Source organism: Dryobates pubescens, chromosome 1 (genome assembly GCF_014839835.1).
Source record: "Dryobates pubescens isolate bDryPub1 chromosome 1, bDryPub1.pri, whole genome shotgun sequence".
Taxonomy (NCBI): Eukaryota; Metazoa; Chordata; class Aves; order Piciformes; family Picidae; genus Dryobates; species Dryobates pubescens.
The window spans coordinates 16,307,739-16,333,126 of NC_071612.1; the positions used below are offsets into that span (position 1 = coordinate 16,307,739).

At 38.5% G+C, this 25,388-nt stretch overlaps 1 protein-coding gene across 1 annotated transcript; it reads right to left on the reverse strand.

Moving 5' to 3' along the window:
* Positions 1 to 3,700: 3,700 nt before the first annotated feature.
* TLR3 (toll like receptor 3) lies at positions 3,701 to 13,647 on the reverse strand. The gene is made up of 5 exons (XM_009902217.2): positions 13,490 to 13,647; positions 9,576 to 10,024; positions 7,967 to 8,158; positions 4,608 to 6,433; positions 3,701 to 3,951 (listed from the first exon to the last, which is right to left on the reverse strand). The coding sequence occupies exons 2-5, from the start codon at positions 10,014 to 10,016 to the stop codon at positions 3,723 to 3,725; spliced, it is 2,688 nt and encodes an 895-aa protein (XP_009900519.2). The 5' UTR covers positions 10,017 to 10,024; positions 13,490 to 13,647; the 3' UTR covers positions 3,701 to 3,722.
* Between the last annotated feature and the right edge of the window lie 11,741 nt (positions 13,648 to 25,388).

Consider the following 25,388-nt stretch of genomic DNA (forward strand, 5'->3'; position numbering starts at 1 on the left):
GCCTCGGCGGGGTGCAGTGCGCACGCAAAACGCTTGTGAGCTACCATCAGCCTGCGCTGGAACCTGTGGCACCCCTGTAGCGAAGCAGATGCAGTGTGGCATTTTCCCTTTCATTAACATCCCACTTAATGACAGCACTATGTCTGCCAGGGTCGCAGGGTTCTGCTTCCCACCCTTCACCCATTTGGGCACAGAATGGGTGCAACAGACACGGGGAGCGAGATCCACTCAGGCACCTCTTTTAGACCATGTCTGGCAACCCCATCAGGGAACTGCGGAGGAGCAACACCCCATGTAGAAAGATGCTCCGAAGGATTCCAGGCAGCTTGGAGAGCAATAGAGGTTGTCAGGATCAAAGTACCAGCAGCCGTGGCAAAAGCCAGGCAGCTGGAGGTACGTACATGAGCTGTGTTTGGGGCAAACACTGCTTTGCAGTACAGAGTTGTCTGGATGAACGTGTCAGCAGCAATTTGTGCATGCTGTAATGGCTGATATCATGGACATGGGAAACACTGTCATCTCAGCATATGGCAGGTAACATAGTCCTCAGCAGTCCCCAATAGAGTGGCTGAAGGATCACAGAATCATAGAATGACTCAGGTTCGAAGGGACCTTAGAGATCACAGTTGCTTTATACGTACAGGCCCAGGATCATGGATCAAGCAACTAGCTGCACTATCAGCTAAAGCTGGCAGCTGCTGGTAGGCCACAAATAAGGGTACAAAGTTGGGAATTTTATCCCTAACTCGTTTTCCTAGCACATCAAGGAGTGCAGTGAGCTGGCAGAGAGGTGCACACACAACACCACGTAGAGGAGTGAGATGTGAAACAGATATTCTTGGCCTTTCCTTGTAAAAAAAAAATGAAATGAACACGTGCTGAGCTTATTGAATAGGTCCACGTAAGCCTAATAGCAGCGTAGCCTGCATTTGTTCCTCACCAGGCCAGACAGCCTTAAGAGAGCCACAGTGAAAGCAGCAGTTGGTGTGTAATAAATTTATCTCAGCTGCAGCCCTAAAGCAACCCTGTATGAAGACTTAGAATAGAACCTGCTATGAACATTATTGTCTGTAACTTGTTCATCACTCCTTGTCATTCAAGAACTACTGAAACAGTCATGTTTTGTCCCAAATCTACAGACTTGAGCATTCTGCCTTGCTCAAGTCCTTTAGATACTCTGCTTTCAAAACAGACTGTTTCTCTTAGTCCCAGGTAATATCTTTGATACCACATGTTTGGAACTAATTTTCATTTATTTAATATCCATCTCCTCAGCAAATTGGCATAATATTCTGTTGCTACCCACTGTAAAGGCACTACCCAGCTCAGATAGAAACTATTAATCCTGAAAGCACAACTTCTCTCCATGGTAGACCCATTTATTTATTATAAAAAATATTGTCAAACAAATGTACAGGTGCAGAGTAGAAGCAGGTATATAGAATTTAGACACACTGTCATTTGTCAGGGTTTAAGGGCCAGAAAAGACCATTTGATCATGTAGTCAGACCTCTGGTATCACCTTTCACCTCAACATTTCTCCATGCTTTCACTGCCTCTTATTATCCATGTGAATTGCTAACATTTTCTAATCTATTTCTATTGATGTGGAATGAGAGATTCTGCTACATGTCATACATATTTAGGAAGCAGTGGAACTCTTTCACATGTTTAGTCTTTAAATAAGAGAAAGAACAACTGACATGGTGCATACCTGGCACCCCATCCTTACCATCTTGCCTCCTCAACTTTCATGGCCTAATCATGAAGAAAGAATTTGTCACTTACCTGAAAAGGTCAGAAAGAGGAGATGAAAGCATCACAATGGGGATAATCCTATTACTGTAATTAGGGAATCATCATCTATCACTTCAACTGTAAACAAAGCCTTTTGTTGTCAGTCAGGACTTCCTGGGCAAGTGAAGACAGTCTACACTCCCTTCGCTCTTCCAGTGCATGCAAAATCTATTTCATTATATTTCTAATTTACATTTTTTATCATCATGGGACATGCACAATTATTGAAACCCAGTATTTTTCATCTACACACATAACAAATCATGAGAAAAGTTAAGTACTTAAATACTTAAAAGGTTAAATATTGAACTACTTGAAAACTGTATTCCAGAGCAGTAAATCGGCTCTGAAACAGGTAATATTGAAATTGATGAGGGGAATGCTACGGGGGAAAGAAAAGCAATTTTAAAAAGAGTCCTGAGCTACTGAATAATCACAAAGGTACTAAAACCAGAGAAAATTTTATAAGGCCCTTGAAGTGGCAGTTGAATATTAACAAAGACATACACATGACTGTCAAGTGTTTAACTTACAATAAATTGTGCTCAAACGCTCCATAAAATTATCAACCTGTCACAAACATTATAAACAGACTCTCAGAGCACACTTTGCTGGTTCCCTACTCTATCCAGATCAAAGCTCCCAGTCCATATGCTTGCATATTAGTGCTCTGGCACTTGCCAACTAGCCTATGGTTCTGTAAAGTATGTTAAGTTAAACAAAAAAAGCAACCTACGTTAATGTATAAGAAACTAAATGACATATTTTAATCTGATTTCTTTACAATTCTATTTTTAGCTCCAAAAGCAAAAGTATATGCAGTCATAAAGAAAAATGACACACAAAAATTGAAATTAATCTACTTTTAACTTTTTTCTCCCACACTACCTGCAACTGTTGTCACTGTACTGTGTCTGATATGGTTTAACATTATTTCTTTTGGCAGATTATTTTTGTTGTTGTTCCACCAGAAACAAAGCTTTCAATATGCAATTGCAGTAGCACCACATCACCCACAAAGTTGTCTTCTGACTATACCACAGAAATATCTGTGCCTTTACTCATTTTATTCAGGTGCACCAGCCATGTTTCATAGTGATTTCAAGTTCTATTTAAAGACGTGAATAGCGTTCTATGCACATTTAGAGACTAAGATGACATCTCTCAATATCAGTGTCCTTCTTCTGGCCCTCTGAATTTCCTCAGGCAAGAGAAAACATTTTTTTTTAAATCATACTGCACTGATTACATGAGTTGACTTACTCATCAGAAAGTCTGGTTTTGATAGCCACCAGTACTAGCCCCACTCACAAGGCAGAAGCAAACCTTCGATGCTATTCTGAACGGGCTGCTCACAGGGTCAAGTTTTTTTGTATGGCTTTCTCTTTTAGAAAAGGTTTTAGAATGCACTTTGAACCACTGCTATGTTTCTTCATTTCAACTACAGAAATATAATTTCCCGTGTTACTTACTATGCTTCACATGGAAAGCTTTCCAATTTTAATTTCACGGAATCTTGCCTTGTGTTATGAAAGCAAACTAATATCCACCCTACTTTCTACACAGAATTTGCTTCTTTATCATTATTGCATTTTCTTCTGCATATCCTTTGAAAGTAGTCTGTCTTTACACTGCATCAGAATATCACTTATTCTCTTTGCTTTTCAGAATTTCTACCACGTTTTTGCTGCACAGACTGAAATGATTTTCAATCATGATCGACTTCAACATGCCACTTCAGTTTTCATGAATTAAAATATCACTAAAAACATGTATATAGAAAACTAAATTTAAATTACAGTGACTCTTACATATCTTTCCAGCATGGCACACTTTTTCAAGACTTCCCTAAGGCTTGTTAGTCTCCCAGTGGCAGAAAATATTTAACAAAATGACCCCATAATTCAAAACTGTACTGTCAAAAGTTAGTGCGGTTTACTGTGAGATTTAAGTGCCATCACTAATTGCTGACGAAATGCACCGACTCGTTCTTTCTGGGCTGGCCAGTTCAAGATGCAGCGAGACCTGAACATTCCTCTTCTCAGGTGAAGTGCGTGGTACAATTTGTAATCTTGGATTTCATGAAGAAAGATCAATATGATGGAGTCCCGACTTTGTTCAATAGCTTGCTGAAGAGCATGATACACCTTAAAGCTGAAGCAAAAATAAGACAAAAATACATGGTTTCTTTTATGTGGGAAAAAATATAAACAGTTCTTGTAATATTTCATTTAATAGCACATTGTAAGCTCAAGGAATGGACTCAAACAGGGTTATTAATGTCTAGTCTGTGATATAAAATTGTCACTACTTATCTTAAATTAGTTACCTGCTAACTAAATTAAAAAACCTTCCCCTAAAATACAGCTTAACTTTACTGTCTTGGTATGGCCTTGTTTAGCATTGCTACCCTAAGATTGCTACAGTAAGAAAGGTGAAAACAACCATTTAAAGGCAAATAAACCCCCTCTTTGGATGATAGTGATTTCCCTCCCTCTTGCCTTTTCTCAAATATGTCATTTTAGGGGAGGCATTCTGCACAGATGACAGCTTGAGTTATAGGGGAAAAAAAATATAAAATTATGTTGACTAAGAGATTCAAATTTCCACTGTTGTACGTGTGGAACAATTAACAGAATAATTCTGAAGGTACAAGATATTAAGTAAATATATTAAAGTAGAATTTACAAGTGGTTTTCTTTTTTAATTGAATTGTATTTTTATTACATTACACAGAAAAAAATGATGTCTTTTAAAAAAATCTATTAAGAAATTTGACCCTTACATAAAAGAAAGTATATGATACTTACTTTTTGCACCAAGGATCCTGCAAGAGCTGTTCAGTAACAACAAAAATGATCTTCCTGCTCCTTCTTATACTGTCAATTGTAGCTGTAAATTCAGATATGCCTGCTTCAAAGTCCCGTTCTTCTAAACAAAACTTAATTGGAAAGTGGTTGTTTTTTTCTAGAGACATTAAATTCTTAGACACCCAATTCTTGTCCTGTCTTGCATGAATAATGTAGGCATCATAATCAAACTCTTCCTGTTGTCTGTCAAGTTCTTTAAATCCAAGTATCCGATTTACTAAAATATTCCAGTAGAAAGCTATTCTCCACCCTTCAAAATGTATACTGAGAACTATAAAAATGAGCAGCATCACAGCAGCAGTAGTGATCACAAACATCAGTTTAAATGGAGCACTGTCTTTGCAGGCCGAGCTATCAAAATGTAACACCAAACTACCATGATATTTAGGTGGGGTGTTGCAAATGTACTGGGACTGCAAGCCTGGTATGTATGTTTGGGTCACATTAAGCCAATCAGCAAACCAAGCAATGCTTTCACAGGTGCAATCAAATGGATTGGAATCCATCTCTAGTATTCTCATCTTCTTGAAAGGTGGGCCAAACACATTTTCTTCTACTGAGGTTATCAGATTTTTCTGAAGGTTCAATGAATTCAGAGAGGTTTGGTCATCAAACAGCGTTGCTGGAAGCAAATTCAAGTTATTTGATCCTAAATCCAAGTTTTTCAATTGAAAGAGACTCTTAAAAGCCTGAGCTGGAATTTCGTCAAGGCCATTTGATTTTAAGTTAAGAATATGCAAGTTGGGTAGATCTTTTAAAAATAGAACAGGGCCACCTGGATTTGCATGTTTCCAAAGTCGGGCTAAATTATTGTGCTGCAAATCCAAAATGTTGAGTTTGTGAAGTCCATCAAACAAGTCTTCTTTTATGTTTGCTATGTTGTTATTGCTGATGTCTAGGACAGTAAGATTTTTCAGAGGATGAAAAGGTGAAGGAGAAAGTGCCAGATTACTGCAACCCACCTTCCTCAGCATCAGTATTCTAAGACTTGGGACAAAAGTGAATGATTCACTTCGCAAAGTCACGTTTTTATTATAGGAAAGATAAATGACTTGTATATTACTGAGACCTTTAAATTCAGGACCTTTGAGCTGTTGACTGATTTCATTGAGACCAAGATCGAGCATTTTCAGGTGTCCTAAGGAGGAAAATGCCCCACTTTCCATTGTAGAGATTCTTGTTTTTGTGAGGTTGAGAACCTGTAAACTCGAATTGGCAAGCGATGAAAATGTTTTGTTAGTTATTTTTTGTAAGTTTATGTTGCAGTTACAGAGACTCAGGTATTTCAGGTTGTTCAGACCTGTGAACATATTAGCAGTAATTCCTGGGAAATTGTTATTATCCATTATAAGGTACTCCAGGTTGTATAGCCAATGAAAAGAATAATCTTCAATTTTCCCACTAAGTGAATTTATCAGATTCAGATGTTTGAGGTTGGATAATCCATAAAATAAACGTGAAGACAAGTGAATGTTATTATCCTTCAGGTTTAAGTATTGCAGACTTGAAAGCCACTGAAATGAGTCATCTTCTACCTCAGACAGAGAATTCTGGGAAAGGTTTAAAACTGTAAGATTTGTTCCTTGCAGTCCCTGGAAAGTTGAATTGGCAATGTATGAAAGCTTCACATGGCTTAGAGAGAGGCTCTGAATCGCTGTGTTTGCTAATTCTGCACAAAGTTTCCTTGTGCGATTTTCACCAAGTTCAACATTATTCAGTACAAGGCCAAAGAGATTGCCAATTGCATGTAAACATCCCGTGTGAAACTGAAAGGTAAAGAATACAGATTATGCAAAAATTATGAAAGGTTTTAAAAGGAGATTTTCAAGCAGAATGTTAACACCTACACTCACATTTTTCCACAGCCAAGTTCAGACAAACACTTCTTGGAGTTTATAACACTGGTGGTAAGAGGTCTAAAGTTTCCAGCATCATTATTACAATTCTTAGCAGTACTCTTTTAGGAGATAGAAAGTTGCTTAGTGAGATTCAAGTCAATTACAATTTTGTAACCACCTACTAAAACTCTTCCACTGTAGTATCTTGGAAATTGAGATAATCTCTTCAGCTTTCTTTTACTGGTATTTGCTAGAGATACCAATATACTAGTGGAAAAAAAATAAAACAAAAAACAACCAAACAGATAAACTGTTACAAAGTTAGCTAGGCCTTTCAAAAGCCAAGAAGGAACCTGCTTTCTCTGTGTGGTCAGAAGCTACACTCATGAAATGCTGTACTACACGCTTGGCTCCCACAATATAAATCCTAAGTCTCCACATAGTGCTGGCCCTTTGATTCTTCTCGATTCATATATCAGCAGAATGATTAAATACTCCATTTGTCAGAATGGCTGAAATGCATAAGGCTGCTTTTCAGACAGCAGTACTGTAAAATTGGGGCACCTTAAACTAGCATAAAGTGGCACTGCCCTAGAAAGAAGCAGTCCCATCTACTCCCCCACACGGTGTACCCCTGGTGGCAATATAGCCATATATGCAGTCACATGGTGAAACAGATAGGGAACCAACCTGACTATAAGCTAACCAAGCCCCAAAATCTGTAGCTTCCTCTGTGATTCAGTACATAGCCTCATTAAAGCTTGTACCATAGGGAGGGAGGGATGAAGCAGCCAAAGTATAGGATGGTGGAATTGCCTCTACAGCAGTACAAGCTTATGCCGCTGTAACATATTCTTGTAGTTTCAATGTACACATACTTTACAGATCAATCAGCTGGGGAAATAAACACAAGCTAATTCAGTATTCATAGGCTAAGGAACAACCAGTTGAGAACTGCCACACTTGCCATCACTCTTCATGTTCAGAACACTGAGAAGTGGGTCAAAGAGAACAGTGAGATGGGCATCCACTTGATTTTGAAACACATGGGCATACTTTTCTGCAGTGATTATTTCTCTGGGGTACCCCACAGGCAAAAATGAGAATTCTCTGTAATTAATTAGGAAGTGAGACCTAGATTGTGTAACTAGCCCAACTTATAAAGTATGCCAGCTGTTCACCTTCAGTGCACACCAAAAAATACTGCATAGGAAATACCTGGTAAGACTACCTGGAGCTACTTGCTTGAGACTTCTGATTTATGTGGAAGCAGCTCTTACTGATTTTAATAGAATAAAAAATAATGATGTGTGTCACTACTGGAGAAGTAATACTGTATACAATAGAATGGTATTATCTTGGACCTCAGTGGATCAAAAATGTAATGTAATGTAAATGCCATATCATGACAGCTACATTTTATACTTGCACCTGTTGGATTTCTGTTGAAACGCTACCTACCTCTTTCAGTGGATTTGATGACAAATGAAGACTATGCAATGAGGTGTTGCTAAGAAAACTGAAGTCTTCCTTTTTTAACTCAGTGATTTGATTTTTATCCAATATGAGCACATGAAGGTTTTTCAAATGTTGATGCAATCCTAAATTTGCTGACGTCAGATAATTATGAGATAGGTCCAAAATATTCAAGTTCTGTGGAGAAAATGTAAACAGAAAGGTATAGAAAATAAAATTATTTTATATTATACAATATATTATACAATTAGACAATTAGGGTCTAATCGACTACCAATTAGTTGCAATACTATAATTAAAACAAATTTGTAAATGGAGAAATGGCAGCTTTCAAGCTTTTGAAGGAAAAAGCCTTCCACATACGTAACTTCTTTAGAGTTCATGGTCTTAACTTGCTAAACTATCTACTGTAAACCAAAGAATTACTTAATCTAAATTTCCTTAATTCACTGAAAACTCTAGATAGTGACAAAAGCAAAAGCCTACAGCTGTGCACAGTTAAAACTATCTTCACTGTACAGCATCTGTAAATGGAAGTGAGGAAGGTGAGGAGTACAGTAGCAACCTGTAAAAAACAGTGCTGTATGCCTTACAATACTCCAGCTCATGCTCAGGTACTCAGACTCCTCCTGCACCTGCAAAAGAGATGCTGCTCTGAAGATGACTCCACAGAGTGTTCCTTGAGGTGCCTCAAACCTGGCATCCATCAGGAACAGGGCAGCAGCAAAGCAGGGAAGGCCAGAACTTCAATTCTGTTCCTAGCACCAAAACTGGCTGTAGTCATTTATACTCAGTTGAGAGGCATCAGTCCTACAATGCAAGTGCATTTTATGTAACTGAACTGAAATACTGACTTTAGCAGAAAATTTCAGAATTGTACAACAATTAGTACCCACACTGTTTTGTGGGGATTTTTTGTTTGGGGAGTTGTTGGGTTTGTTGGGTTTTTTTATTGTTGTTTTTTTGTTGTGGGTGGGTTGTTTTGTTGTTTTGGGTTTTTTGGTTGGTTGGGTTTTTTTAATTGTCCTTGGCCCGCCCTTTTGCATGATTCTCTGCCTGGTGCAAAGACAATGGAATAGTCTTCTCCTGCATCTTGTGCTGGTCATGGATGTTACAGAGAAGAATATTTAACCACTTTAACCTAGCAGGAGAAACGAAATTTTTAATCCTTCTCCATCTCAAAAATCTTCAGAGACACTAAGTTCAGACTAAGAACTGGCTTTCACAGTCTAAGTAATTATACCTTGATCCTGAGAGTTTAGTGTAGCTACCATTTTTAAACCCCAGGCAAATCAAATTCCATAATACCCACTTCATCCTGACACCTTCCACTGATACTCTTCAGCACAAATCCTGTATGGAGAGGTGCCTCACTGGGATGCAACAGGGGAAAGAGGGATAGAGTGCATTGATTCCTAAGGATAGCTGAGACTTCAGTATGCTGTAACACTTGAAGCCGCTCAGCCTTTTCTTTAGAAAAACAATGGAGATTGTATCATGGGTATTTTCAGATGCAAAGAGGCTAAACACAGTGGAAACACAGTAAATTCCCAATTTATACTTTATTTACATGAACAGAATTCTTAAAGCTTACCTCCAGAGCTTTCAAAGTATCATTTGTTATGTATATGTTGTTGTATCCTAGATCTAGCTCAGTCAGGTTGGTGCAGGAGGCAAAGACTCTCTCAGGGAGCTTATGCAACTGATTGTGTTCTAACTTCAGAACCTGTAAAAGGGGCACATTTTGGCACAGTTCTGGTTGCAGTTTAGAGATGGTGTTGTAGCCTGCGTTCAAGTAAACCAGCTTGCTGTACTTGGTCAGATTTGCAGGACCTAGCTGTTTTAGCTGATTATGAGAAATGTCTAAACCCGTTATATTGTCTGGGAGGTGAGAAGGAATTTGACTCAGCTTTAGGTGACTGCAGTCAGCCATTTCATTTTGGATCTGACATTGCTTTCCAGCTGATGCACACAGCAAGAAGACAGACACCAGTCTCACAGATAAGCTGCTCCACCAAAGAACAGCAGTTCCCATTGTTTTATCTGCAAAGGCAAAATACAGTACAAATTACAATCATTTTGACGTAAGTTATACCTTAAATTATAGGCTTATATCTTAAAATGAAGGCTAAGCAAGCCAACTTAAAAAAACCCAAACAACATAAAACATATAGTTTTATACTGAGGAAACATTCAGTCACTTTTGCCCATAAAGTAGCATTCATTTTTGCAGAAAAGGTAAATTTAATAATCTCTCTAAATTAAGAGTCTTCCGTTAGAACAATAGTATTGCCCTATGTAAAAATAATTATGTTCAAAAAGCTGCCAACACATTACCTATTATCAATGCAAATTTCCAAACATTTTCCATTTTCTGGTTAATTTTGCCTTGTATAAGATGCATGAAATATATTAAATATGACTACACAGAGATCGTTCAACATTAATTACTATGCTCTGAGCTTGTGTGGTGGGTTAAAATGTTTATAGCTATATGAAGTAAGAATACCTAATATGATGTTTCTTTATTTTATATTTTTCCCAGTTTTTGTTTTAGAATAGAATAGAATAGAATAGAATAGAATAGAATAGAATAGAATAGAATAGAATAGAATAGAATAGAATAGAATAGAATAGAATTAACCAGGTTGGAAGAGACCTTCGAGATCATCATGTCCAACCTATCATCCAACACTACCCAATCAACTAAACCATACAACCAAGCATCCTGTCAAGCCTTGCCCTGAACACCCCCAGCGACGGCGACCTCACCACCTCCTCAGGCAGCCCATTCCAATGAGCAATCACTCTCTCTGTGTAAAACTTCCTCCTAACCTCCAGCCTAAACCTCCCCTGACGCAGCCTGAGACTGTGTCCTCTTGTTCTGGTACTGGTTGCCTGGGAGAAGAGACCAACCTCCGCCACGAGGAGCCTGCTACATGAAATTCTAACCATCTTTCCTTCTCATAGTGAAAGAAGGAATACCAGGCTACAGAAGGCTGTATGAGAAAGTAAGAGCAGACAAAATAAATCAGTACCAATCTAATCAGAGAAAGAAACATAGAAGAGCTAAAGTATAGAAAAAATATTGTCTATAAAGTCAATGCATTTATCCACATCCTTCCAGGAAAACACACATTTCAGAAGCTCATGTACTCTACCCTGTATTTTCTGAGCATCAACCTCTGTCCACTTGTGCTCTACTCTTCAATGCCACTGCCTATTTATTCATAGTCTCAGGCTGCGCCAGGGGAGGTTTAGGTTGGATGTGAGGAAGAAGTTCTATACAGAGAGAGTGACTGCCCATTGGAATGGGCTGCCCATGGAGGTGGTGGAGTCGCCGTCATTGGAGGTGTTCAGGAGGAGACTTGCTGGGGTGCTTGGTGCCATGGGCTAGTAGTTTAGGTGGGTTGGATTGGTTGAGGGGTTGGACGCGATGATCTTGAAGGTCTCTTCCAACCCAGTTTATTCTATTCTATTCTATTCCATTCCATTCCATTCCATTCCATTCCTGATGAATTTCAGACTTTTTTGTATTTTATTCAGTTTTGGTTTAGAAGCCAGAAGTTTTAAATTCACCTGGTAATCTTGTAATCCATTTTTACCGGATAAGGAAAAAAATAATTCCACACAAATTCTGACTGGAGTAGTGTTGTAAGAGCTCAAAAGGGTTTAGCTAGCCTGCTTTGTCATAGAGTTTGTCTAATTAAATAGCATTTTTGATAATCAGTAGTCCAGTATATCTTCCATATCATTCTCTATGGAATTAATTTTTAGAAGAGGGAGGACAAATGCTTTGAGAGTGCTTGCCAGAATGTTTTTTTGATGCTTTGGCAGAGAACAGTAGGGTTAGGTTCCTCTGCACCATTATTTTCTTTTTTTTTTTTTTTCTTATAATATAAAGCTTCTGTTTGCATTTCTGAGTCTTTGAGTGTCTTCACAATCTCCATATACATGTATCTATGTGGCCTTCTGCCAACAAGTCTGGAACATACCTGCCAGCCTCAATTTACCAATTAGTTAAGCCTCAGCATGTTGGGCTCCCAGGAGAAGAGTGTTAGTGCCCCACTACAGGCTATAGGGCACTACAGGATATAGAAGTGAATTTAACTGTATTAGACTTAAAAGGGGATCTAGAAGATCTTCTCAAAAGACTAACTCCCAGAAATATGATCTTAGTTCTACAGCTCTTGTTTTCCTTTGCTTGGAACCTGTTTTTAATTAACGTCATCTAGCTTTGAGCACATTAGATTATTGCCCAATAGCAAACAATGAAACAAGAAATGAAACAAGACATTAAACTGTCTCATTTGCACAGGAAAAGAAAAATCTGCCAGAACTGACATGTTCTGAAAAAGAGTTTTCACTACCATAACAAAACACTCTGAGGAACTGCAGCCAAACAGGAGTTTAGCAGGTCGACCCCAGCAGAGTAGGGCTGTGTAGGTGACCTGTTTTTTCAGGGGGCACCCATTTTACTCCAGTGACAGAAAACCACATTACAGAGAACCTAGCCATCTAGGAAGAGACATCAGTAAAATGAAGTGGAAGTGGGGATACAAGCAAGGGAACGAAAAACACTAAGTATGGCAAAGGCGTACATAAAGGATTCCAAAAAAATTATTTAAAATAAACCTCAATAAAAACATAGGTCTCTGCTGGGCACTGCGTATGGGCTGGACCCGTCTGTGGCAGCTGACACAGCCTACCTCTGCATGCACCTGCCACTGGAAAATGGAAAGGGAAGGAACAGCCTGACCCACCAGAGCTGCTGCTGAACGCCGTGCCTAAGTCCCTGTAGCTGAGGAAATGAAAGGACCACTCATCCTGCCTCATTTCTCTGCACCTCGTGCTGAAAGTGGAGATTTGTCTCGCAAAATGGCTACTTCTAACCTGCATCCTTCTGAGGGTTTGGTTTAGGGAGATTGGATAGCTGCCAAGATCATTAGCAGCTGCTGCCTACTGTTACGTTTGAAAGGTGCAAGAAACATAGTGCACAAACTCAAACTGAGTCCTTTGGCTGGCTTTCAGTGGGGGCTTACAGTGGGACCTGGAGAGCTGCCTTTTCCTCCAGTCTTCACTGTAGCACATCTGGAGTCAGCTTAGGGTGGTTTATGCTTTGGCTGGAATCCAGTGAAGGAAGTACACCCCTGTTACCAGACTTAAGAGACACCGTTGCAGAGTAACATTTAATGGACAAAAGAAATACTGACAGTTTTAATGCTATGAGGGGAAAAAAAACTTTTTAAAAACTGAGAATTTAGTATGGGAGCCTTCGGCATCTCCAAGGTTATAATGTTTTTAGGGTTTTTTTTAACACAAAAACACCTCCTGCCAGCTGGGGACAACAGTCCAAGTACAAGTACCAAAGCAGGATTAAGCAAACACCGGCGGCACCGACTTTGCTAACGTGAAAGTTAAAAGAAATCCAGGATGAAGGTAGTGGCCCAAAACTGCTGAGTAGTGCTTTGGCTTTGTACTAAGAAGCAAAGAATGTCATCCACTTACCGCGGCAGGAATTATCACCTTCAGTTTGGAGGCGTCAGGAGGCTGCACAAGACCGTGAGGAAATACCGTGCCCGGAGCCAGGAGAAGTAAAACCGAAAGGGGAGACAGGCGCCGTGGGAGTCCGGGACTAGCCCGGAGCTGGCTGCAGCGGGACGAGCATCCCCGAGCTGCCCCCGATGCTGATCTCCCTTCTTCTCTGCATTTCACCGACATCAAATGTTTCAGAGGTACCGAGGGTGGAGATGGCTCCTAAGATCAGAATTGGGCCGACACTCCTAATTTGCTGACAGAAAACTTATTTAAGCACACAGACTTGTCACACAGGTGAACAGCATCACAGCTCAGTTACAATTTATTACTGTTTCCAGTGTCTCTGAAATCCTTGAGAACATATCCCAAAAGCAGGTGTAATGCCTGACAGATTACTGACATAAGACTATTACTCTTTTAATGTGGAAGCAAAGCACCAATAGGTTCCTCCAAGCTGCATAAAATATTGCTTTTTAAAGGAGAATTTATGTGGGAGTATTACAATTTTAGCAGAGAGAATCAAATCATCTCTATTCCATTAAAACTAATAAATCGTTTTTTAAAGTCGATGTAAATGTTTTAGGTACAGCTTTTCGATGTGTTTCTTTTTCACACCATATGTGAATTCACATGTCCTTGCATTCCCAGTGAACCGGTTTCCTGGAGGGGACCTCCTCAGGGAGGAGCTTCTGGATATGACAAAGGATGCTACTGCTTTGACTACATTGGCATTGCATAATCCTCTGCAGGGCTTCCACAATCAGACTTGGAACACACCAACACCACTGAGTTCACCTTATATTGTTAGGTAGTTGTGCTGTCCTCTTGAGTGGAGAGCGGATACAGACCCTCCCAAGAGAGTAAACTTGGGCTGTGATTTTTGATTCAAAGCGTCTGAAATTACAGCCTGCAGCAGTGTGTTAACTGCCTTCCCACCAGAAGCTCTGGGAAGGAAGACTGTTGAGTCTGTGACAGATTGTGGAGCCTAGGGAAGTTGTCTGGCTACCGAAGAGATTAGGGCCCTTACTTCCTAGTCCTTCTTTCTAAATACTTTCAGCAACAGCCTAATATAAATTAATATTTATATTTGGAGTTAGGTCACTGAAACTGAGACTAGAACCAAGGTCCTTTAAAGCATGCAAATTAAATATTTTTGATTTGCAGTAGTTTCTATTGTCCAGTATCTCCCCACAGTATGTGTCTTGTTTCAGAATGCCTTTATTTATTTTTTTTTCCCCTTCCTTTTTATCCATTTGGGATATAGACTTCCAAGACAAAATCTGTATCCCGGCATGGATGATAAACGATTTCACCCACACCAGGCAGTTTCCCTGCAAACACAGCAAACTTCAATGATGAACTAGAAATGCCAGCATTTGATTTACACTCATGCTTGCAGCACAGACAGCTAACACTAGTGTAAGTCTGTCGCTTTTAGAATTATTTTCCCACTAAAGACTATGCCTTTGAAGGCAAGGTAATCTCTAGCTTCTAAAGGTAAACTGTATTTAAAAGAATCACTGCAACATTTAATCTTTCCATTTACCAAAATCTTTTAATGTTGCATATTTTCTTCACTAGTCACTGCAGGCTGAACACCCTAAATGCTCAGACTGACTTTGAGTTCACAGAAGGTAAGATACACGGAAGTGAATAAACACACAAACACACCCACATAGTCCACCCTTTTTTCTTCCCCACACCCAAGAAACATTTGGCTCTGCTGGCAACTCGCTTCAAACACAAAATTACCTCTTTACAATGGCCTCTGGTACATCTGTTGTCCACACCTATTCTGTATTCTTTCTCATGAAACTACAGAAACAGTGGCAAGAAGCTATTCTTTGGGTTATTTTTTTCTCATCAAAATAATATTTTCAACCTTGCCAAATTTCAGTGTTATGAAAGGAGACCTGCATCAGAGGACAAATATTATATGTTTTTTAAGGTGAAAGACAACAGCCATATACATAAGTTGCTGCATCTAACTTCACTTACAAGGTACTAGACAAATCATCCTGCTTTTAAATGCAGTGAATATTCATTGTGAGCCTTCCAAAAATACCACTGCTTATGTGATGCCAGTGGACCTCAGACAGATGATCCTGTTTCTGTATATTCTGCTTAATCATGTGGGATTTTTGGCAATGCTTTGCTTTATTGTGAAGGATCCAAGGCTAGTTAAAAATAAATCCTGTTGGGAGTAATGCTTAAAACTTGTCTTAGATTGAGTAAAATTGAATTATGTTGTTTTCAGTAGCTATAGCTTTTGATTTGCTTTGCAGGATGGCCAAAGTCTTTAGAAAACCAGGTGTTTTGGGGGAGCAACTGCTTGGACAAAGCTTTTTGAAAAAGAACTAGCAAAGAATTTCAACTTTAGCATTTAATATTGATGTGCTAGAAGTAGTTTATTCTAAGTAATCACAAACATGTTTTACATGTAACAAATATGATACAAAAATGAAGCTCAATAAAAGTTGAGCATGAAGTAACATCATGCAGTGTTCTTGAAACAAAACTTCTGCTCTATAGAGGCTTCAGTTTCAGTTTTGCATGCCGAATCGGTGTGAACGTAACAGCCATGTGAATTCAATCAACAGCTCTTTCAGGCTCGTTGTCAGTGGTGCCATTAGGTGGCCCACACTCTTTAGAAGAGGAACAGTGAAAGTTAGGAAAACATTTGCAGAGAAAAAGAAACAAAACCAACAAAAAAACTCCACCATAGCTGCTACCGAAACTATCAGGCTTTAACTATAATCTTGCTACATTAAAATCTGACAACTGAATCCCCACACCAGTGCATCAGATTGTTACTAAATTCATGTGCAGACCTTAAACATCTGCTGCTATTCAAAGGTTATGATTGTGAAAGCTTTTATCTATAAATAAAGTGTGAAACAGTGTCTTTCAATTCCTTCTCCTAGCCAGAATAAAGACACAGAAAATAGAGAACCATGTCTTACTGTAACTAGCTAAAAACATACTAGGTTTAACAGTTGATAGACAAATCCAATTTAATTTGTAAGGCCATTTTTTTGTGGAAGTCTTGAAAATATGACTTTTTGGACTGTGAGTATGTCTACTAAAAGCCAAAATCCAGGAAAACATTTTATAAAGAAAATGTAAAGTACTGAAAATGAGGGACTATAATTTTTTTTCTCTATACTGCACAAAAATGCATCCTCAGGGCCCAGTTTGGTTTTGCCTATGACTTTATGCTTTGAGCATGCAAAATGCATTTGTAAATATCTGTTTGCAAATGCAAATAGGCATTTGCACACAAATTCTATGATCCTGTTCATGATAACACTTGTACTGTTTTCCATTTGCCATACTGAACAGGGGATTTAATTACTTTATGCCCCAGTCATTTGGCTATAAATTGGGCCCAGTGGGGAATTTAACAGAATAATCCAAAAAAATCATTCTCTGTGTTCTCATTTTCATCTCAATGTGTTATGATGTGACCAGGAATGAAAAATGTTAATATTTTTGACATTTGCATAGCCATCCCTGTACTGCTATTTCTCCAGAAATAAAAATGTTAACATGTTAGCCTAAGGCTCGTGTTCATTGTATTTGCATTATGCTTTGTCTAAATTTGTTTTTTAAAGACAAGCTTATAGACTTCATGTCATTTACCAATATAAAACAAGTCAAAACTAGCACTGTAATTTTTTTCTGGATGTGAGAATCGCCTGAAAAAAGTTCTCAATGCACTGATAGTTTATATTTTTGTTAAGGTTTCAATTCTGTCTTCTAGCTATTTCAGAATGAAAGTTGGGCCACTCATTTGGAAGTCACTTAAGGAGAAACTAAGGATAAGGAGACAGAGAGAAACAGGAAATTATGAAAAGAACATTTGAATGTTCTGAGGAAAAATGGTCATGTTAGCATTATAGCATTGCATTATGTAGAAGCACTATTACAGTAAAAAAGTGGAAGTTCATGAGTAATGCTTCTGGGACTGTCACGAAGCCTCTGAAGAAGCAGGTTTTGCCTGTGCTAAAAAGAAATTTAGAATGTGGTGGGTTTCATCAGTCTGTAGCTCATTGCTCTTATATAAGAGAATCTAAGTACTGAAGATCATAGAATGGCTTATGGTGGAAGGGCCCTTAGAGATACCTACTCCAAACTCCCTTCCATGGTCAGAGATGCCTGTCAACTAGACTTGGCTGCTCAAGGCCTTGTCCAGCCTGGCCTTGAATGCTCCTAGGGAGGAGGTATCCACAACCTCCCTGGGCAGCCTATTCCAGAGTCTCAGCACTCTTGTATCTTCCTAAGATCCTTTTTAAACCTACTCTCCCTTAGCTTAAAACCATCCCCTCTTGTCCCGTTACCAGATACCCCTGTGAAAAGTCCCTCTCCAGCCTTCCTGTAGAATCCCTTCAGGTACTGGAAGGTAGATATAAAGTCAAAGTAACCCCAGAACAGGTGTTTAGCCAAAACACCAGACCTGTGCTCTAGCCTCCTTGGGCTCCCTCCCTTTGGAATACTGCCTTTTTCTGTACCTTTTTGCAATTTCTTTGCGATGCTGGGCTCCCAAGTTTGTACTGGTCCTGATCATGCACACATGTGACAGTGGGATTCTAAGATACTAGTTGCATGCAAGAGTATTGGCAGTTTAAATGTATGACACATTTTGAGCTTCTAAGTATTTTATCTCGGGCAGGAAGAGCATTTCACATCTTTGCTTTAATAATCATCAATCCAGTAAGCAAAGCAGTCAGAAATTTCTTATTACTTGTACAAAAATTGATTTGATAATTACAATTCTGCCCTTGTATAGATCTCTCTAGCTAATACCTCCAACCGTTTGGATATTCAGTAATTTAGGTGAGAAGTGAAACTCCAGTATGTCTAAGGAACCTACTTCAGTTCATCGTGGATATCAAGCATAAGGTATAATGAACATAAACTGGATTGCCTAAAACTGACCTTGCATTGCCTTTCCCTTCTCCTGACCACACTGAGAAACACTCTGTAAAATGAGGGTCATCTGTCTGCATAAACATAACCATTAATCAAATTCATTTCTCTTCAAGAAAAGTTCAGTATCTTTCACCTACCTGCCTAGCTTTGGTACCTACAATAAAACCAGATGCACGTGTATACAGAATCAGCCAAAGTATGTCAAAGCAGTTATTATTTGTATCTCCAGAACTATTCCTTTCTCCCTTGAAACCAATCTCCCTTAATGTACTCTTTATAGAGACAGTAGATTCTAGTCATCTCTTCTGATTTGGTTTCTTTGTTAACAGTATGAAAAAAAAAACCCTTTCAATTTAAAGAACTGAAACAAAAATGAAATCTTTGTTTGAAGAAGCTGTGGGAAGCAGCACGAACAGCATATTTGGACAAATACATAAGTAGATACTGAATAGCTTTGTTAAAATTCATTTAACTTTTGACGCCTGCCAGTATCAGTCACGGCTTTATCATGGATAAGAATTTTGGGGGGAAGGGTTGCTACAAAAATAATGTGTCCATAATTATTTTATTTTTTAAATGATTATTTACTGCATTATTTGGCAGCTGACAGAATAACAAAACTATGAAATATATTCTGTTTTATATGCTTAAATTATAAGAAACTAGGGCAAATGCATTAAGTTAATCATTAAGTTAATTTTACCTTTTCTACATTAGACAGTAATATCATTTTGAAAAGATAGAATTACCCTATCTGGGTTTTGCTTTGTTTTGTTTAGTTTGGGGTGGTTTTTTTCCTCCATAACGTCACATTTTTAGATTTTGCAAGTGCATCATCAGAGTCCCAGGTCAGGAGTCACAGTTAACTCATCAAGCCACCCAATCCGTCCGGTTTTTGTACGTGCAAAACGTTACCACTAGATGTCAGCATTCACTTTCTGCACGGTAGGAACCACCCGCTTCGTTTCTATTTCAGGCTAGATACAAACCCATAAAGCAGATCATGAAGTCCAAAGTTCTTTGTGGGAAACGTTTAACTTAAAGATTAATTCTGCAACTGGTTCGGGATCAGGGCTACATGTCTGGTAAACTCAATTTGTTGAACTAAATTTCGAATTACAATGGAATACCATATTCATATATTCCACTCAACATGCAGTACACATAGAATGAATCATTTTATTCAGCAGCAGCTGAGGAAAAAAAACAAGCCCACAGCCTTACAGAATTTGGTATGTGTACTGCCATCTTCTCATATGTCTGCTGCTGCTACTGAGTTTACCAGAAAATTTTTTAAATAACATAAGGAGTAACATATGGACCTAACTGCATTTTAACAGATTTATAACAGAGTAATTCCTGAAAAATTCAGAGTTTCATCAGTATGGCAGTGGTGAGATACCTGACAAACATGGGTTATTACTCCTGAGTTTTAACCTTCCCCAAGGCTGCTCACAAACTACAGATTGTATGATTTTCTGGCAGTTTATTCATTAAAATGATGCAACAGAACAGAAAGCTGCAAGCACTTGAGACTGTTTTGGCAACTGAAAGTACCTGAGAATTTCTCTCATGACTCAGTGAAGTATCTCTTCTGTCTGCTTACTTTGCTTGCTGAGATGAGGATATATGCCTTACTAAAATGTCTTTGATCTGTTTTATCTTTCTGAATTCTTGTGCTTAGTTGCAGAAGCAGGCAGGTCTGAATACCAAATACAAAAGTCCCCACTGCAGGAACACTGCATTGGAATCTAGACTGTTGCACTGCTCTTCAAAACACATTATGAAATTGATTCACTCAAGGTAACAGTAAATTGTTCTGAATATGCAGATAGGTAGTGGAACATTTTTTTACTTAAATTTCAAGGTAGATTTCTGTGTTTAAGAGGACGTGAGTTGAAGGGAGCAGTGGTGAGTAATTTTAGTTTAAGATTTTTGTCCCAAATAATGTCAGTAGGAGATTCATGTAATTGGTTTGAGTACAGCCAAGGATAAGAGCAAAGTGTGTTACAAGTAGTCACTAAGCACATCAGAAGGAATTCTATCACTTGATGTTCTATCACAGTATCACAGTATAACTAAGGTTGGAAGAGACCCCCAAGGATCATCGAGTCCAACCTGTCTCCACAGACCTCATGACTAGACCATGGCACCACAGTGTAAGCCTAGGTAGACTATTTTCTTGCCCTTTTATCATTTCCCCTATCCTGTAGGTAGAAGTGAAACTTGTCTTTCATTTTTAGAGAAAACTTGGGCATCTGCAGATAAAATGTACCACATATTACCTGCTGCATTTGTGCACACAATCAGGAATCAACAGCCTAGAATCTTGACAGTTTTTCAGATCAGTTCTTCCTATGAGATTTTGTCACTGAAAATGGACTGACCATGAAATGTGGAGCTTTGATGGCCTCCCTAGACAGATTATTGTGTCACTATTTTTGCCATTCCTTCTCATTTGATTGAAATGGATATTATAGGCAGTTGGGTATTGTGGGAATTAAGTTTAAAGTCCTTGACAGATCTTAACTGAATTTATATAGCACCTCATAACCTTAAACTCCAGGTATTACTATAGTGTTAGTGATGTTTGAAAGAGTCAAATATGAACTTTCAAAAAATCTGAAAAATGTTCTATAGTCCTTGATTCCAAGACAACTTCAAGATGTGCAAAAGTGTCTGAAGCAAATGGTGCTTCTTTGAGCTATACGGTTTAAGCTCAAAACCATTTCTTCTACCAAGGCCATTATGTAGATACTCAGGAAACAATAGGGAAGAGACAATAAATTATTCAAATTGCCAGTAAAGTCACTTCTAAGAAGAAAGAAGACAATTCAGAATGCAGTTCTGTAACTTGTCTACTTTGTAGATCAAGTCAGAGGCAAATTGTCTGTTAAGTCATCTGGATGATTTTTGCTGCAAATAGTTGTCGGCAGAAAAAGGATACGTTTCACAAACTCTGCATATTTGAAACTGAGTGTTATGCCTTGATATAATGTCTTTACAATATATAATTTCTGCCATAAGTTAAATAAGTACCAAAAAAAAAGAAAGAGTTTCACTGCAGAGCACCCCATTTCACCAGTATTGTCAGCTGTAACCGTTATGCACACATGATTTGGAGTCCAAAAAACCTGGACTTGGCTTTAAGTTAACCTTAGATAAGCAGTAAAACTTTGGGGCAAGAAAGCCTTATAACTTTTACATGTTAGTTTAATTAAGTTGACAAATGGAAGTTTTTACATAAGTATAACAGCTAATGATTGATTGAAAAAAAATTATATATATATATCTTGAAGTTATAGTCCTAAACACAAAACAGTGAGACAAGCAAGAAAACAGTGAATCAGGAACACCAAGTATGCAGAAAAGTTTTGTTGTTTGGTTGGGGTTTTTTCTACACACCAAAACTTCTCATGTTTTAGAATTATCACCTGCCTCCTTTTACAGAGATGTCTGTTTGTACATTCTCAGAGCAACTATTCAAAAGCAATTTCTCTCCATCTGCAGCCATGCTCCTCGCAATATTGACAAGGTCAGTGGGGTCCTCAGGAAGTAATTTGCTGAGTAAGTGCTAGTCATGCAATTTACAGCTGCTTGGATGAGCAGTTTTAATTTACAACACTTCTTTTTTTTTTCAAGATGCCAAGGTGTCTGAAAGAAAAATATCCAAACTATTCCTATCAATTCCATTGTACACATGCTATAAGTGAGAATATTACCCAGATTTTTAAAGGCAGATTTCAATTCCATTGTACACATGCTATAAGTGAGAATATTACCCAGATTTTTAAAGGCAGATTCAAATAAAATTGGTTTTATCTATCTCATGAACCAAAATGAAAAGTACTGCCTGCTTTATATAATTACAGCCACTCTTCATTCTTGTCACACATAATATGGCATGAAGACATAAGATACTGGAGCTCTGAAGGCAGTTCAGGGACATAACTGGAGTGATTAATGCTGTTGCACAGAAAGAATCTCCTCAATCATTTGCATACAGACTAGATTATGGCTCTTTAGAAATACTTATAGTAGACATTAGAACACTGTTCTCCGACAGTTACCCTGCTCTGTTTCACAGAAGTTTTACATCAACAAATGTAAAAGTTGAAAAGGGAAAAAGGAAGGTCAAAGGATATCCAAAAAGTGATTTGTTCTCTTAAGCAAATAAAACATTGTGTGCACAAATACATTCCTGTACAGTGCCTGGAAACACATCACAGAAGGGTTCGCTAATAAAGTGATCATATTATTCATTAACATTTAAGAACTATTCCAGCATGCTGCTCTGTGGTATGTTCTCAGCCTGCTTTGCTGCAGTTAAGAAAAAGGTCCAAGGTTCATAGGGGAGGGCTTGTAAGCAGCTCACAAACAATGTGCTTGAAATTCCTTCCTTTTGTGGCAGGAGTGCAAAACTACAGTTGAATAATTAAGCTATTGAACTAGGATTTATGCCGAAAAGACTAATTTGTAAGCTGTGCCCAAAGTGTCTGGGTTTGAAGTGATTTGCATATTTCTTCCTCTGTTATTCCAGGAATGCTATGGGAAACTTGCTAGCCCAGGTCTCAGCAGTAGGTTTCTCACGCATACCTTTCCAAACTTGTCTTTGAAAACATGAGAGCAATGAATGTGACAAGCATCAATGTTATATTCGTATGTCTTATGAATACAGGTATTCATGAAACAGAGCTGACTTGAAAATTCTTACAATGAGATTCTGTTTATCTAGGTTACATTAAAAATTAATCTTAATGACTTATGCAAAAGCATAAGGGCTCTGATTAAGTAATGAAACCAGCCAAACGTTTCTCTGCCAAAACAAAAAGCAGACTTTATAGCTGCAAAGTAGGAAATAGTGATGACGCTGCACAGAAGAGCAGCTCTGGGCATTCCCCTGCACACATTTGTTATTCAATACTCCAGTACAAAGCCTGCTCTTGTAGCTAGAACTGAGCAAAAATAGAACTTGACTGTGACACTTCAGCATTCACATTATATTCCTTATTTTGTTGCATAATAAATTCATCAATTTAATCATGGGAAGTCATTAAGCTATCAACTTAATTGAGTCATCTACATGAAATTACTTTCAAATGCTGATTAAAGGAATGCACATAAATTATGGCAGAAGTGTTCACTTAGGTCCAGTCAAATGATACTAAATGAGAAAGCTAACACAGTGCAGTGGCTATTCAGATTCAGCAAAAGAGAGACAAGCAAACAAGGTAGGCACTAAAGACACTTGGATAACTAATTTTTACTACTATGTACACATCCAGATGTATCTTCCTGAGTTTGACACTTTATGCAGACTTTTGTTTGCTTTTGATATACTTCTACTTCTTGTATGAACCATTATGTTTGTATCCCTTGCACATACCAAAGGAGAATTCTTTGGAAAGAACAGAAGGATATGCTTCTTCGCCAAGAGGCGAATGAGCATGTCTAATAAGAAGACTCAGGATGTGGCAGTCTACAACAGTATGAGGCCCTGCAGGTGTTCAGTGCTGCCTCACTGCACTGGCCTGCCAAGCAGTAGGGGCAGCAAACCTTTCTGGTACCCACAAGCGTGGTGATGAATGCATGCAGTTATCATTGGCAAGTCCCTGAGAAGTGCCAAAAGAGACTCTTATCCTCACCTCTATTTGCTATCAACTTTATTGTATTGGAACAAATGCTTCTGCAACCACAGATCATCAAGAGGGTGGGAATTACAAATCTTTAACTTAAAAGCACAGCTAGCAATGTACATATGCAGCAAAAGCACCACCATCTTGGGTTGTATTAACAAGCAGGTGGATGGAGGTGGTTCTTTCCCTGGACCTAGCCCTGCTGAGACCTTATCTGGAGCACTGTGTACAATTCTGATCTCCCTAGGTAAAAGACAGATGTAGACATACTAGAGCATGATCAGTGAATGCAATTAAGGGACTGGACTTTTTTTCATGAGAGACTGAAATCACTATAATTATTCAGCCTGAAGAAAAGTACAATCAGGGGAGATCTTTGTGTTTAACTATCTGGTGAGAGTGTGTAAAATGTCTGAGCCAGACCTCTTCTCAGTGGTACTCAGTGAAAGGATGAGGCAGTAGATACAAACTGAAATACTGATTTTGCTCTTAGGGTGATGAAACACTAGAAGAGATTGCTGAACAGGTTGTAAATTCCTCATCCTTGGAGATACTCAAGACCAAATTGGTCATGGCCCATACCGATCTGATCTGGGTGACTCTCCTTTGTGCTGAGGCCTGATTAGTCTCCAGAGGTCCCTTCCTCCATCCTGAACTAGTTTATGATTCCACAAGACACTGCATCATCCATTTCAAAGAGGTCAGTCCAACCTACCTTCCTTTTAATGGGTTTTTGCTTGATCACATCTCTGATTAAAAGAAAACACCAAATATATCACTTACAAAGAAAGCAAATTTCAGGCTTCCCTTTACATTATATAATGACACTGGAAAACATTTACTGACAATAGTTAGAAAGCAACAAGCCTTAATTGCTGATCTTTACACAATGCTAATGGGAAACTGAAACACCCTATATCAACAAGCAGGCATTTAAGCATACTTGGTGTAGACTATGCAATACTGCAGCAGACTAAAAGGAATTGGTGCAGAGAAGCAGGCTGTCACTGCACATTCAGCTTCAGACTTTAAATGTAGTTGGAGTACATTAAATGCATTCTAGCAGGAACAAAGTATAATGGTTCCTTTGAAATCAAGGGTGAACAGCTGCTCCAAAGGTGTTGTGACACTTTGCTTTAACCATTTGTATTGTACTGTTCTGGTGGCTTAGGGTGGAAATGTGAATTCTCCTTCCAGTGTCTCAGTAGATAAGAATTATAAACATGGCCTAGAATATGGTATTCTCTACTTCACAGAGTTTTATATGGACTAGGGGTGAAAATAAGTTAATTAGCACTGCA